The following is a 15378-nucleotide window of genomic DNA, read 5'->3' as shown; positions in this document are numbered from 1 at the left end:
AGAGGAAGGCTCTCAGCACAAGGTGTGAGGACAGTCTCCTCTATCACTTGCCTATTCTTCAGGCGTTCCTTTACGCCACTTGAGAAGAGGGGGCTTATGTATTTCCCCACACCTCTGCTTGACATTGGGTGCCCCAACCACCTTCCCCTAGCAAACACAAGGTGGGTGGGAGAAATATAGCTCTTAAAGGTGCAATTCAGAGCAGAGAAGCTGCGAGTGGGGAAAAGTATTGTGTACAACCACACATTCTCATCACCATCTCCCAAAACCTTTTCCATCATTCTGGCAAATCAAATGCCGCTGGGTTTACACACAGTAAAGGGACCCCTGACTATTAGGTCCAGTCATGGCTAACTCTGGGGTTGCGACGCTCATCTTGGTTTATTGGCCAAGGGAGCCGGCGTAGTTTCCAGGTCATGTGGCCAGCACGACTAAGCCGCTTCTAGCGAACCAGAGCAGCGCACGGAAATGCCGTTTACCTTCACGCCGGAGCGGTACCTATTTATCTACTTGCACTTTTACATGCTTTCGAACTGCTAGGTTGGCAGGAGCAGGGACTGAGCAACGGGACCTCACCCCGTCACGGGGATTTGAACCGCCGACCTTCTGATCGGCAAGTCCTAGGCTCTGTGGTTTAACCCACAGCGCAGTAGTTTAGGCCTTTAACTGGACTGTGAGTCTTAAATGAAAAGCCTTTGCTCTTTTGCACCAGCTTTCTGAACTAATTAGCTTCCCAAAAGGCATAGAGAGAAACAGTGTGCTTCACAAACCCACTTTTGGAGTTCTGCTCGGAGTATTGGCTTCAAAGATATCCTGGCCACCTGGTCTTTTGTTTTGCTTTTTAACAGCAAACAGAGAGGAGAGAATTGAAACACAAGGCAAACTGAAAAGTACGTTCAGGTACCAAAGGAGGACGGTCAGACTTTTATTTCCAACAATAAATTTGGTCTAAGTACATAGCAGCAAAACTAGTCCCTGCTGGGAGAGGCTTCAGGACACCAAAGAAAGCAACAACTCAGCATCACTTTTCCCTGCCGCTGAAGCCAGGCGGGGGGGCCCAGCCTCCACCCCAGAAGCATTACAGTAAAAATACAGCTAGAACCAAGACAGCAATTCTTTGCATGCATCAGGCCCAGAGAGTCACGTCACGTTGAAGCAGCCAAACACGACTACCCCGGAAGGTGGGCTCTCCTTCCTCGGAGGTCTTCAGCAGAGGTTGGACGGCCATCTGCCCTGGAGCTGAGATTCCTGCATAGCAGGAGGTAGGAGGTGATGGCCCCCGGGATTCCTTCCAACTCTTAAAATGACCTGCGTTAAAGAAGAAGAAAAAACAAGGGAGACGGCGAAGAGGAAACAAGACGTGTGAGTCAAGAGCGACGGACAAAGGTTTGGCAAGGAAGATGCCCTGGAGAAGGCCCCCCTGTGGGAAGGAGACCTTCCCTGATTGTCAAGCCTGCAGCCATGGGCTGCAAAACCTGGAGAATGCATGTGTGCGTCAGAGTCAGTCAAGGGGGACCTTTGTAGCATACAGGTCAGGAGAAATGGTTGTGCCCACCACCTGCACGCCAAGTCCTCATAAAGAGCAGCCACCAAAGGAGGACCAGAAGAAAGTCTGCTTTCTTGCTGCAAAACTGAACAGCAACCCTGAGTTTCTTTAGCTAGGAAAAACCACAGTGGGCTTGGAACACAGTCAAGGTTGCCACCAGTTGCTCACGACTCCACGCTGGCGTGGATTTCAAGCCAGGGAAGTCTGGACGTCTTCAGCGGCTGGGCTGGGCATTCCTGAAGCCACCTCAACTTCTTCCATCTCTTCCTTTTTCACCCAGAGAAAGGGGAGGTCTCCTACGTTCCGGACGTTGAGGGGCTTCTTCTCCGGCCCCTCCCCGCCCTGCAGCTCGCAACACTTAGTCCAGATGTTGACAATCATCTTCAGGGTGGAGGTGCGCTCCTCTAGCTCCTCCCCCTCGCTCTGCAGCAGGAGGTTCCCAAGTTCCTTGCTGAGAGACTGGATCTTGTCCCCCCGCTCCCCTGAGGCCGCCCCCACTGCCCCCAGCGGGCCTGCGGAGGGCTCTGTAAACTCGAGAAGGTTCTCCCCCAAGACGGAAAGGTGCTGGTATTCCTTCTGCCAGCGCTTGCCCACCATGGCTTCCCCCACCACCTCCCCGTTGGCCAGCAGCATGGACAAGATGTGCCGGCAGGGCAGCTGGTAGCGGCAGTGGAAGTAGCAGCTGCAGCTCTTGCCGTCCCTGCTGACCTGGTGGGTGTCTTCCAGCAGCTGCACCGTGGTCTTGAACCTGGCGCAGCTCAGGAGCTGGACCGACTTCTGCACCACGTCCCACTCGTTCAGGCACAGCTGGTAGGCAACGTCCGTGCAGCTGTCCCGCAGGGCCGACAGCATGGTGGCAAGAGGCTTGGCTGGGCTGTATTTGGTGAACTGCTTCGGAGGCTCTTCTGCTGCGTTCCCGGGCAATGGCTGCTGCTGCTGCTGCGAGGCGGTACTGGAGCTGCGTCTCACGGCGGGCCGGGCCAGGACTTTCAGCTCCTGCATGAGGCCGCTGCGGCTGTCCTCCGCCAGGCCCTGGGTCAGGTTCTCCAGGCCTTTGGTGTTGAAGCTGTCGGCGTACTCCACGAAGCGAAGGATGCTGGTCTCCAGCGACGGCTGGGTGCCGAAAAGCTGGGACAGCTTTTGAGCGACAAAGTCCAAGCTGTCGATGTAGGTGCTGCAGGAATGGAGGCCCTTTTTGGCGTGCATGTACCAGAGCATCTCGCAGGAGAACCAGTTAGTCCGCAGGTACTTGTACAAGTCCTGGTCCACCACGTGCCTCACCTGCTGGGACAACGCGTCCAGGTTCGAGGTGGAGGTGGAGAAGACGGCGTCCTTCAGGGCCAGCTTGAAGTTGTACTTGAAGGAGAAAGAAGCGTGGGACTCCTTCAGCTTTTTCTCCAGGAGCCGCACGGTGTGGTAGACGGAGAGGAGGACCTGTGCCGAAGGGAAGAGCTCCTGCAAACTGGCCCGGTGGAGGAAGGACATGTCCATGAAGACCACCTTGACCTTCTGCCACTCGGGGTTGAACTCTTTGAAGACGGAGAACATCTTCCGCGTGTTCTCCTGCGTGTCCTCCTTCAAGATGGCAAGGTGGACCAACTTCCCCACCCTCTCCTTGCTCTCCACGAGGAAAGCGTACAGGATGTGGCCCTTCTTGCTCTGGACCCGGTGCAGCAGAAGGCTCTCGGGGAACTTGACGAAGAGGCTCCTCATCTTGCTGGTCTGGAAGTTCAGCCTCTCCAGGTCCTGGTCGCTGCCAACGCTGATGGAGGCCAAGGAGCCCATGTCCACCCGCAGGAAGTTTTTCATCACTTCGGCGACTTGGAGGAAAGCAGAGCTGGAGGAGCCATCTTCCCCCGCCTGAGGAGGAACCTCGGCTTCCTTGCGAGGGGAGGGCGGGAGCAGCGAAGGCTCGTCAGAGTCCACTTCGACCTCCACGCTCACGTCGCTGTCCCTTTCACAGGCTTCGACCTCCGCTGGCTCCTCCCTGCGCAGCTTAGCTGGGGGGCTGCCGGGAGCTTTGGGGGGGCCAGGCAGCTTCGTTGCCATCCTGGTCCCAGGTGGGGCATTGGAGCTGACCAAGGAAGCCTTGGACTCTGTGTGGACGTGGTTGCCATTCAGCTCGCTGATCACCAGTCGGTCGATTTCCTCGTTGTATTGCAGGACGAAATACGCCGGGCACAAGCTGGCCTGCTGCTTCCTCTTCTTGCCGGAGTCTCTCGACCGGGAGCAGCCAAACTTCACCTGCATAAACCTGGCGAATGGAAGAGGAAAGGGGACGTTAAAGAGGGCCAGGCATTGCCCCGGCAGCCCAACTAATGGGATTATCAGGAGAATCAATGAGATAATGCCACAGTTCCCTGAGATTATCATTCTAGGATTACTATATGTGATTAGCGGTAGAATAAACCTACTGGACCATCAGACCAACCCCTCATAACCGCAGCAGAAGTCCCTCCAAAAGGTATCTTAGATGCGGCAATTCTAAAAACGGCACACCCCCCGTCTCCCCTTCCCGCCTGAAGCGCCGGCCTCCTTACGTGACGTCCTCGCGGATGTTGGTCCCGTTCTTGCGGTTGTGGAAGCGGATGGAGACGCAGCTCCTCAAGCCGTACTGGAGCCGGTTCTCCTTCTTGTAGGTGCTGAAGCACTCCCGGAAGTCCTCGTAGTTCTTGAAGCAGGAGCCCAGCTCCATGGCTGCCCAGGGCAAAGGGTCAGGATGCTACCCAGAGGAACGGAGGAGCACCCCTGCCCTGGAGCATCTCCCCTCAGGATAACGGGGGTGTGCGGGGTCCCCCCCCCCAGAGGCCCCTTTCCCAACCCACCCAAAGGGAACAATGGTTTCGAATGAGGAGGGGTTAACCCCTGCCTGCCTGGAAGCTCCCAAAATCCACCCAAAGGGAAAAATGATTTCTCTCTTTTTCGTGTGGGGAGAGGGGAAATAATGGTTTTTTTGGGGGGGACTTAACCCCTTCCTGCCTGGAAGCTCCCAAAATCCACCCAGTCTCACCCAAAGCGAATAATGATTTCTCTTTCTTTCGTGTGGGGAGAGGGGAAATAATGGGTTTTTTTGGGGGGGGGCTTAACCCCTTCCTGCCTGGCCTCCCTCTGCCCTGAGCGTGCGGCCCATTAACCCTTCCCGCGCCAGAGCCCTCTCCCTCGGCTCTCCCCTCCTCCCCTCTCCCGCCCGGGGCCCCCCGCTCCGCTCCGCCCCGCTCTCTCTCTCCCTCCGGCTCCTTCCCTCCAGGCCGCCCTGCAGAAGGAGACCCGCTCGGCCCGCCGGCATCCCACAGGGGACGGAGCCCGCCCCTCGCCCGAGACCCACCAATCTGGGGCCGCGCCGGAGGATGGGCAGCCTCTCGGCCAACGGGAAGGCCACGAGACCAGGGACCGGCGAGCGGATTGGCCAATCGCGAGGCAGGACCCGCCTCCGCCTCCGGAGAGGGAGCTTCCGCTTTCTGGACGCCGCGTCAGGAAGCGAGTGGGCGGGGCGACGCCTGCCCCCCTCGCAGCCAATGGGAGAGAGCGAGGGAGAGAGCGCTTCCGGGTTCGGCCGCGCGGACTTCCGGCGGCCTCCTGTCAGGTGACGGTTCAAGATGGCGTCGCCTGCGGACACCGGCCGGCCTGAGGCTCCCGAGCGGAAGGCGAAGGGCGCGGGGGGCGGGGAGGAGGCCTCGCAGGAGGGCGACCTGCGCAGCGTCCTGGTCACCAGCGTCCTCAACCTGGAGCCGCTGGACTTGGACCTCTTTCGGTCAGCGGGGTGGGGGGGGGGGCGGAGGAGGGCGGCCGGGAGGCGGGGAGGGAGCCACACAGGCCGGGCCCTTCGTGTTGGGGGATGTGGACCTAGAATCTCGGAACTGTAGGGGTGGGAGGGACCCCCAGGGTCATTAATAATAATAATAATAGTAATACTAATAATAATAATAATAATAATATATTATTTATTACTTATACCCCGCCCATCTGGCTGGGCTTCCCCAGCCACTCTGGGCGGCTTCCAACAAAATATTAAAATACAGTAATACATCAAACATTAAAAGATTCCCTGAACAGGCCTGTCTTCAGATGTCTTCTAAAAGTCTGGTAGTTGTTTTCCTCTTTGACATCTGGTGGGAGGGAGTTCCACAGGATGGGCGCCACCACCGAGAAGGCCCTCTGCCTGGTTCCCTGTAACTTGGCTTCTCACAGTGAGGGAACCACAAGAAGGCCCTCGGTGCTGGACCTCAGTGTCCAGGTAGAACGATGGGGGTGGAGACGTTCCTTCAGGTATACTGGACCGAAGCCCAACCCCCTGCGATGCAGGAATCTCAGCTGGCAGGGGGCTGTCCAACTTCTGTTTCAAAACCTATAATAATAATAATAATTACTATTTATACCCCGCCCATCAGGCTGGGTTTCCCCAGCCCCGCTGGGCGGCTCCCAACCAAATAATAAAAACACAATACAGCATTAAACATAAACAACTTCCCTAAACAGAGCTCTCCAAGGAAGGAGAGTACATAACCTTCCCAAGGGAGATCCTGCCACTGCCAAGCTGTTCTTACTGTCGGAAAGTTTTTCTTGCATGAATCTTCTTTCATGCAATTTCAATCACTCGGTTCCTCCCCTGCAGAAAGCAAGTTTGCTCCATCTTCCATGAGACAGCCCTTCGGATAGTTGAAGATGGCTATCGTATTGAGATCTCAATCTTCTCTTCTCCAAGTTTCTGGAAGGTTTCTTCCCGTCTTGCAGCACCAAATGGCACTGAAGCTCTTATGTTTTTGGTTGTTTGATTTAAAAAAAGCCCCCCTTTAATTTTTTGTCTGCAATTAGGATCATAAGACAGCTGCTTATTGGTGCTTCTGCCCGTGGGGGTCGCTGTGAGAACAGGACAGTGAGCTAGATGGGCCTTCTTTCGCCTGATCCAGCAGCCAGGCTGTGCTTCTATTTCCACAGCATTAAGAAAAAACAAAAGGCAAAAGTCTTGCTGATGGATTCATATATGTCTTGCAAACAAATGAAACAAAAATGGTCACCTCACATGAAGTGCCAAAGCCCAAGTATGTCTCTGACGGGTGACAACTTCAGTGGGTGGCTTTGCCCTTTGAAAGACAGGCCCTTGGTCTGGAATAACACAAGAAACAAAATGGGCTCTCTTGCTTCCCCGTCGTTTCTGAAAACAAGCCAAGCTTCGTGCTGGGAATTGCTTTGGGGGGAAATTCAAATGTCCTGGGCCCTGACCCCAGATAGCTGTGAGAGTGGGCTGCAAGGCTCTGATTTGCAATGCTATCAGAACTATGCAAGAACTATTGCAAGAACTATGTGGGCCTGAGTTGACTGCACACTATCCACCTTGTCCCCACAGGCCACCCTATAGTATGCTAAAAAACAACAAAAAGCAGGAATCAGGGCCGACAGAAAGGTGCCATATTTTGGGGAATAACCTCACTTTGTTGTCTTTCTCCTAGTGGGAGGCACTACTGGGTGCCAGTCACACAGCGACTCTTCGGTGGGCAGATAGTGGGCCAGGCCTTGGTGGCAGCTGCAAAGGCTGTGAGTGAGGATGTACAAGTCCATTCGTTGCATTGCTACTTCGTGAGAGCAGGTAATAACAGGTTCTGGGAAAGCAGGGGGTGGGAAGGGTGGAGTTCTTCAGCAGCGTCTTATAAGCAGACCCCGGTAAGCTGCAGAACTGGCAGTGGAAGGTGATGACTCACACAACCACACCCAAAGTGTTGCCAGTGGCCAGGTAAAGGTTCAAAGGAAGCTCACAGGCAAGGTGTGATGGGCGGAGATGGCCATTTGTGGCTAATGGGCCTCCACATCTAATCACCCAAGGGAGGCTGTTTCTGGTCACACAGATTCCACTGCTGGAGTAGATGGACCACTGGCCTGATCCAGCAGGCTCATCTCCTTTCAGTATCCCCCCAAAACCAGTAAATACAATTACTCATTGTAGCTGTGATTCCCATTAATTCCTCAGTGCAGCCTAACTACTTTTTTTTGCCTTAAGCCTGCTGCTTTTAGTGGATGGTTGTTTGTGTGTTGTTGGCCACTGGGGGACGCTCCTGCTTCTCCTTCGAGGCCCAGGCAGGCCACATCTTAGCAGGCAGAGTGTCCCAGGAAGCTGCAACAGCAGCTGTAAGGGTGGTGGCATCAGACCCAGTTCATCACCACTTTTGGTCTGACTGGGACTGAAAACAACAGAGGGAGGAAATCCTGAACTTTGTCCCCTCGCACTTCAGAAGCTGCTGCTGCTCCCACCAGCCCAGCCGTGCCCACGCCCGTTTCACTGTCATGCTCCTACTGTTATTCCGGGGCACAGCCCAGACGCTGCCTGAGCACTGCTCTTGATCTCTGGCATGGGGGGGAAAAGGGAGATAGAGAAGAAACCAAGAGAGCGAGTGCTTGCTTGCTTGCACAGCAGCCATAATGCTCCCATCCCTCTCCCTTTCTGGGGCGGCAAGTGACCGAAGGCTCTTCCTGCTTCCAGGGGACCCCACGGTGCCGGTTCTGTACCAGGTGGAGTGCACTCGCACAGGGAAGAGCTTCTCGGTGCGGTCGGTCAAGGCCATCCAGCATGGGAAGCCCATCCTCATTTGCCAGGCCTCCTTCCAGCAGGACCAGCCCAGCCCCGTCAAGCACCAGTTCCACATGCCGGACGTGCCCCTTCCAGAGGAACTGCTGACCCAGGAAGAGCTCATCCAGAAGTACCTGCAGTGAGTGGCATGGGGCTCCACCTCTCTTCCAGAAGACAGTCCGCTTGGCGATATGCAGAGAGAAGCTGAAGGCTTCCTGAGGCCGAAGTTACCGGCCTTGTCCTTGGCTCCTGCCTGGCCCAGGGAGCCAGCTGTGATGTGGGAAAAGTGTGTCCTCCAGAAGGGCAATGGGCTTTCCTGGAGCAGCTGCACTGACCTCAGCTCTGCGTTTGCTCGCAGTTCAGAACTCTCCCCTGGATCTGCCACAGCTCCAGCAAACTTGGGTTGGCCAGGCTAGTCTGTGGAACCCCTTCCCACAAGAGGGAGTGGTGGCCACCAACTTGGGTGGCTTGGAAAGAGGATCAGGAAGTGAGGCTCTCAGTGGCGACGAGCCAGGATGGATACTGCAGGAGGGGAGAGGGCTCTGCCTTTAGCCCATGACAGCTTCTACCCAGTGCTATTTTTCTGGTGCCAGAGCTCACCATGAACACCTCCCTTGTTCTCTTGTAAGAAGGCTCCAGTGAGTTCTGGTGGAAAAAAGCCCTGCTTCTACCAGTGTTGGTTGGTGTGCCTGGCTGAGCAAGTGAGAATGAGGCCCAACATTTTCCTCCAGACCGTCCCTGTCCCCATTTTCTTCCAGACCCTCCCAGTGGTGTTGGGGCTGCAGCTCCATCCCTGGACATTTCCCAGGCTGCCTGGGACCCGTGGGCAAAGGCACCCTGCTCGCCTGCAATGGCGCCCCCTTGTGCCCCCAGCCAGCTCACTGCTTGTGTCTGCTCTTTTTTCTTAAAATAATTTTTATTAATTTTCAACACAAATATACAATCTTATCCAAATTTTCACAAATTTAACTCTGTTTGGACTTCTTTCAGCTTCTCTGACAATCATCCGTATTTACCTCTCAATTACGCGTTTCTTCTGTGTCTGCTCTTTTTTCAAAGGGACCCAAACCTTCTGGACAGATACAGGCAAGGGCTCAACAAGATGCTGGCCCAAGAAGTTCCCATTGAGATTAAGCCAGTGAACCCCCCAGACTTCTTCCACCGGAGACCGCAGGAGCCCAAGCAGCTCTTGTGGGTCAGAGCCAGGGGCCACATAGGTAAGCTCTTTGGCACCTCCCCCCCCCCGTTAGCATACCAGGGATTGGTCTGAGGCCCAGAAAAGTCCTCTAAATCAGGTATCAATGTGAATCTGCATCCTTTCACTTGAATCAGTATTCAATTTACAGAATCTTAAAAAGAAAAAAAACCCAAACACACATTTTGGGGTAAGGGAGGAGAATTATGGGGTGGGGAGGGATGTGTGGAACACGCAGGCTCCTGCCCTGGGACTTGGTCTCTGGAGAGATTGCTGCACAATGCTGAGGCCTAGGAACTTGCTTTGGGAGATCATTTGGGTCTTTCAAGTTTGCCTAGGGCTGCACCACCTCCTCTCCAGCTGGTACAGGGGCACCTGGCACCCATCTTGCCCCCTCAGCAGGCTCTCTGCTACCCGCCCCTCTGCGCCTTGCTCTCTCCTCCAGCCAGCGATGTCTGTTTTGCAGGCGAATGTGACATGAAGCTGCATTGCTGCGTGGCCGCCTACATCTCGGATTACGCCTTCCTGCAGACGGCCCTCTTCCCCCACCAGCACTACAGGGTCAGTTTCATGGTCTCCCTGGACCACTCCATGTGGTTCCACGCCCCCTTCAGGGCTGACCACTGGATGCTGTATGAGTGCGAGAGCCCCTGGGCAGGTAGGTGCCAGGCAGGGAGCATGGGGGGGGGGCTGTGTGGGGAAGAGACGCCCGAGGGCTGTACTGCGTCACAGCAGACAGTCCTCAGCTGCCACCCTCCTCCTCCTCTCTCTGACACGCAGGGGGGTGCCGGGGCCTCGTGCACGGGCGCCTGTGGCGCAGGGACGGCGTCTTGGCTGCCAGCTGCGCCCAGGAAGGCGTCATCCGCGTGAAGGAGCAGCCTTCCGGCAGCAAGCTGTAGCGAGGAAGAGAGCGGGTCTGCTCGGAGGCGCAGCCCCTGTGGACTTGGGCAGGCCCTGCAGGCCTCATGCTGGAACGGCAGCAACTCTCGAGCCAGATGGAAGCCAGCTGGTCTGGGCGGCTTTTGCACAGAGACCCACAAACAGAAGCACTGACGAGCATCCTTTTTATTGGGTGAAGGGATTACAAGACTGGCCCTTGGCTTTCCCTGTCGCTAATAAAGGGGCGGCAGCCCCTCCCTCCAAGGCTCTGTTCTCCTGAGGCTGCAAGGGGAGGGAGGGAGGGACCTGGTTTCCACCCGATTTCCCTTTGACACCCTGCCCCATTGCAAGAGGTGGGAGCAGGCAGCCCCTCTTCCCTGGAAACCACTCTAAAATCTTCCCTTTTTCAGCCTGGGGGATGGAACCTCAGCTCCCCTCTCCCCAGTAGGCTGGAACCCCAACTAGCAGCAACAGCACCACCCATCTCTGGAGACCCCCAGGCTTCCACTAGGCGGGAGGAGCTGTGCCCCTCTGCCTACCGTAACAGCTATTAGTGTCAGACAGACACGGCAGGCGGATGCTGCTATCCCTTTCCTCCTAGAGGCATTTAAGCATTACAAAGAAGTCCCTTTCAGAAGGCAGGGAGGCATCTAATTCCTCTACGGAGCCCCAAATAAACAGCCCCAGCAGCTGTTCCTCGCGGGAGCACGGTGGTCCTCTGGAGGGACGAGTTCACCGTGCCCTAAAACAACGGTCCAGTTTCTGCCTGGGCTGCTCCCCTCCCACGATCCAAAGTGAAGCCAGCCGGCCTCCTCAGGGCAGGGGCTGTTTGATGAGCAGTTCCTTCAGGGTGGGCGGGTGCATCTCTGCCCCGCCGGCCTCCTGCAGTCGCTGCAGCCGGGCCTCTGCCTGGCGCTTGTCCCTGCCCAGCACCCAGGAGAGGCGGATGTGGGCCTGCAGGAAGGGGGCCAGCAGCGGGTGGCTGTCCTGCGCCTCCAGGAGACACAGGGCCCGTTCGCAGGCCGCGTGCGCCTCCCCGGCCTGGCCCAGCTCCTGGTGGCAGACGGCCAGGCCGGCCAGCGTCAGCAGGAAGTGGCCCGAGCGGCAGGCGCCCAGCCGCTCCTGCAGCTGGTGGGCGTTGGCCCAGGTGGCCAGGGCCTCCGGGTACCTCCCGGAGCACGTCAGGCTCTGCGCCGCCTGCAGGTCGCGCAGGAAGAAGAACTCCAGGTAGTCGGCCGAGCGCCGGATCTCCGGCAGCGAGTGCAGGTGGGACAGGAACTGCTCGAAAGCGCGGCTGCGCTTGGCGATGGTCTCGGCCGCGAAGTTGCGCCGCAACCGCTTCCGGGGGAAGGAGACGCCCGCCATGTCGCCGCAGAAGCGCCGGCGCAGGTGCCGGTTCAGCCGCTCGAAGTCAGAGTAGCGGCGGGAGATGCAGGCGGGCGCTTTGTCGAACTGCCCCGCGCGGATCAAGTAGATGGTGTAGAGCTGTGGGACGGGGAGGGGGCAGTGGTGAGAGGGGCTGCCCGGAAAGGGACAGAATCCAGTAACCCCCTCCCCACGCCGCAGCATGACAAACAGGGAGGCATGCCCCTCTCCCTGGCTTCCCGCTGCGTGAGCCCACCTCCCCCCTTCCGCGGACAGATCCCCAGGCAGCAAGGAAAGGGCTGGGAAAGGCAGGCAGGTGAAACAGCAGCAGCCATGGGGAATTACCTGAGGCTCTTCTGCCCAAACCGCGGCAGCACAAGGAAAAAGAGAAAATAGTCAGGGCCAGGCACCCTACAAGACACGCCCCCCCCCAATAAAGCATGGCGGGTACGAGAAGAGGCAACTCCAGTCTTCCTCAGAATAATAATAATAATAATATTTACAGTATACCCTGCCCATCTGGCTGGGTTTCCCCAGCCACTCTGGGCGGCTCCCAACAGAATATTAAAAACACGATAAAACATCAAACGTTAAAAACTTCCCTAAACAAGGCTGCCTTCAGATGTCTTCTAAAAGTCAGATACAGTCATATCTCGGGATGAATACGCTTCAGCTTAAATATTTTCGGGTTGTGCTCTGCAGCGACCCGGAAGTAACGGAGAACGTTACTTCCAGGTTTCGCCGCTCGCGCATGTGCAGATGCTCAAAACGACGTCATGTGCGGAAGCGGCGAAACGCGACCCACGCGTCTTACGTTCGCTTCAGGATGCGAATGGGGCTCCGGAATGGATCCTGTTCGCATCCAGAGGTACCACTGTAGTTGTTTATCTCCTTGACATCCGATGGGAGAGCGTTCCACAGGGCGGGTGCCACCACCGAGAAGGCAGAGGAGGGTGGGGCAGGCCAAGTCTGACCGCCCCCTTTTTTCTCCAGGTCGTAGAGTTGGAACTTCTTCAGGGGCAGGGGGGACCCCAAGAACACTGGCTTAAGGCCAGAAGAGGCAGCTTCTCTCTACAATAGCCCTCCCTCTAGATGTTGGGCCCGTCTTGTTTTTGCTGCCCCTCCAATCCCAGGTTCTTTCCCAGGCTCGGGGGAGGTGTGTTTCCTTCCTTTGCCCCCACCCCCATCTCACTCACCACGTACTTGGAGTTCCGCTCGCTGACCACGTTGGCGCTGGTGACCTCGAACAGGAGGCGCTGGGGCACGAAGCTGCCCCGCGATTTCCTCCAGAGCTCCTGCAGCTGCCGGGTGAGCAGGTTGCTGCCCCTGCGCTCTGTCGGGGGGCTGTGCTCTGCAGCGGGGGGGGGGGGCAGAAAAGGAAGAAAGCAGATGTCAAGCTCTGGTGGGGGGGGTGTCCCTGCTTCCTGGTCTGCAAGAGCTCAAGCTGAAGATTTGGTGACTCCTATTTCTGGCATGGAGAAGAGCTGGGACCAAACACAGAAGAAGAACCTGCAGGATCAGGCCATCTTCTTCTCCCAGTGGCCAACCAGATGCCCGTTTTAGGAAACCCACTGGCAGGATCTGAGCACAAGAGCCACACTCTCCACTCCTGGGATTCAGAAGCAATTCTTTCTCCTCCCTGAATTTGTCCAATCCACTTTTAAAGCCCCTGAGTTCTAGTGTTCTGAGAGAGGAAGGCAAACGCTTCTCTATCCGATTTCCCTGCTCTGTATCACTTCCACAAACTTCCGTCATGTTACCCCTTGCTCGCCTTCTCTCCAAAAAGCCCCTTCATAGGGGAGTCCCTCCATCCTCCGGATCCTCTTGGCTGCCCTTCTCTGAACCTTTTCCAACTCTACAGCATCCTTTTGGGGGCGAGGCGACCAGAACACAGTGTTCCGTAGCGTCACACCTGGGAGTGATCATCCTGCCAGTGGGCTAGTTGCTTCTGAAGGGGCTGAACATTGGCTGGCATCACAGGATGGGCACTGCCCCCTTTCCCCTCGTTTCAGGTGCAGGCAATTCCCTTAACTGCAAGCCCCTGCCCAACGTGCTCTCCTTTGCACCTGCACACTGACCATGTGCCCGCAAACCACCCTCCCTGCTGCCGGCTCCAGGGCCCTACCGGCGTCCTCCGTGTCTTCGCCCAGCAGGTCTGGCTCTGGGGGTTGCCCTTGCCCAGCCACGCCAATGTCCTCGTCGTCCTCTTCCTCCTCCTCATCGTTGCTGGTGAAGCTCAGTGTCCCGCTGAGCCGTGTGGAGAGGCCCTCGGTGTCATCCTCCAGCTCAGAGCTTTCTGGGAACTCTTCCGCTTCTGAGCTGCAGCCTGCCAGCCCGTCCCGCTCGCCCTCTCCGGTCAGCGCATGCCGCAGGCGGTGCAGGATGCGGGAGGCCATGGAGATGCTGTGGGGGGGGGGGGAGCCCTGCAGGGAAGAAGAGGCAGTTGGGTCACTCTCAGCAGGCCTCCCCCCCTACGCCATGGGGCAGGGGTTTCCCCAGTGGAGCGCAGTTTCTCTGCTTCCCTCTTTAGCACTTCCTTATATATACTATTGGCTTCTCAACACACACAAAAAGTGAAAATGTAACCAAAAGAAAACAAAGATTTAAACCCATAAAGCGTCACACCCCAAAAGGACAAAGTACAAAGACCCAGCACAGCTTCAAAGGGGGGTAGTAAAAGTATTGACTCGTACAAAGATTCCCTTCGCAAATAATAAAGATTCATGAAAATAAAATTATTCTCTGCCTGCGACTTCCATCATTATTCGGTATGAAGGTTCTACATAGTCCTAAATGAGCCAGGCATATGCATGTTCTGATGGCACTGAGCTTCCACATGCTGCAATACCTCTGTAAGAAGTAAGACAATGCCATACATTTCACAAACGGTGATCCAAACTCTGCCTTTTAGATACTCAAGAAGGGCCGTTTGCCAAACTCCTGAATACCAGCAATTCAAACTATTAAGATTAAAGATCTGCCCAGCCTGCTGTTAAGATGCAAAGTAAGTCCTTTTCGAATCCCGTTCTGTTTCCACATGCAGGCTCCAAAGCGCCAGGTGGAAAGATGGGAGTAATAGTTTGTTTCGTTATCCAAGAGAAATTGGCAAACACCTCTTTCCAAAATTCAGCCACATTTGAGCAGCCCCACCACATGTGCTTCTAGGTACCAACTACATGGCTGCCCCTCCAACACGGTGAAGATGTACCTGGAAGCGCAAATTGTGGAATAAGGCACCAGCCGTGAAGGAACTTCAGAGACAGCTATCCAGGTTGGACTGACAAAGACCTGTATAGAGTCTTGGCCCACAGGCCATTTTGTGGCACTTCCTTTGTGACCCACCTCTTGCTCTCTGGGCCTGGAGGCTGCTGTGGTGGCCGGCAGCTAAGGAAGGAACCCCAACAGATTCCTCAAGCTGCTCCCACAAAGCTTAAGAGGCACCCCTTATGAAGGAAAGTAAAAGGTAAGGTAAAGGTACCCCTGCCCGTACGGGCCAGTCTTGACAGACTCTGGGGTTGTGCGCCCATCTCACTTAAGAGGCCAGGGGCCAGCGCTGTCCAGAGACACTTCCGGGTCACGTGGCCAGCGTGACAAAGGTGCATCTGGCGAGCCAGCGCAGCACACGGAAACGCCGTTTACCTTCCCGCCAGTAAGCGGTCCCTATTTATCTACTTGCACCCGGGGGTGCTTTCGAACTGCTAGGTTGGCAGGCGCTCTGGGACCGAGCAGCGGGAGCGCACCCCGCCGCGGGGATTCGAACCGCCGACCTTTCGATCGGCAAGCCCTAGCCACTGAGGCTTTTACCCACAGCGCCACCCGCGTCCCCCTTATGAA

General features: G+C 56.3%; 3 protein-coding genes across 5 annotated transcripts; 1 reads left to right on the top strand and 2 right to left on the bottom strand.

Annotated features, from left to right (window-relative positions):
* Window positions 1-891: 891 nt before the first annotated feature.
* On the bottom strand, window positions 892-4333 carry ZSWIM3 (zinc finger SWIM-type containing 3). The gene is made up of 2 exons (XM_053394783.1): window positions 4087-4333; window positions 892-3800 (listed from the first exon to the last, which is right to left on the bottom strand). The coding sequence occupies exons 1-2, from the start codon at window positions 4239-4241 to the stop codon at window positions 1736-1738; spliced, it is 2220 nt and encodes a 739-aa protein (XP_053250758.1). The 5' UTR covers window positions 4242-4333; the 3' UTR covers window positions 892-1735.
* A 776-nt stretch (window positions 4334-5109) lies between these two features.
* ACOT8 (acyl-CoA thioesterase 8) lies at window positions 5110-10301 on the top strand. Of its 2 annotated transcripts, none has more exons than XM_053394782.1 (6): window positions 5110-5297; window positions 6994-7130; window positions 8019-8244; window positions 9165-9322; window positions 9767-9958; window positions 10081-10301. In XM_053394782.1, exons 1-6 carry the CDS (start codon window positions 5143-5145, stop codon window positions 10197-10199), a joined length of 987 nt encoding a protein of 328 aa, XP_053250757.1. In that variant the 5' UTR covers window positions 5110-5142; the 3' UTR covers window positions 10200-10301. The 2 variants fall into 2 exon arrangements, with proteins under 2 accessions (XP_053250757.1, XP_053250756.1); XM_053394781.1 differs by having other exon boundaries at window positions 9746-9958.
* Window positions 10302-10350: 49 nt separating this feature from the next.
* Window positions 10351-14757, bottom strand: SNX21 (sorting nexin family member 21). Of its 2 annotated transcripts, none has more exons than XM_053394779.1 (3): window positions 13670-14756; window positions 12741-12895; window positions 10351-11664 (listed from the first exon to the last, which is right to left on the bottom strand). In XM_053394779.1, exons 1-3 carry the CDS (start codon window positions 13938-13940, stop codon window positions 10993-10995), a joined length of 1098 nt encoding a protein of 365 aa, XP_053250754.1. In that variant the 5' UTR covers window positions 13941-14756; the 3' UTR covers window positions 10351-10992. The 2 variants fall into 2 exon arrangements, with proteins under 2 accessions (XP_053250754.1, XP_053250755.1); XM_053394780.1 differs by having other exon boundaries at window positions 11534-11664; window positions 12748-12895; window positions 13670-14757.
* Window positions 14758-15378: the final 621 nt, after the last annotated feature.

The sequence above is a fragment of the Podarcis raffonei genome, chromosome 6, assembly GCF_027172205.1.
Source record: "Podarcis raffonei isolate rPodRaf1 chromosome 6, rPodRaf1.pri, whole genome shotgun sequence".
Classification (NCBI taxonomy): domain Eukaryota; kingdom Metazoa; phylum Chordata; class Lepidosauria; order Squamata; family Lacertidae; genus Podarcis; species Podarcis raffonei.
The sequence above is the reverse complement of the archived record's forward strand: the minus strand, read 5'-3'. Positions and strand labels throughout refer to the sequence as shown.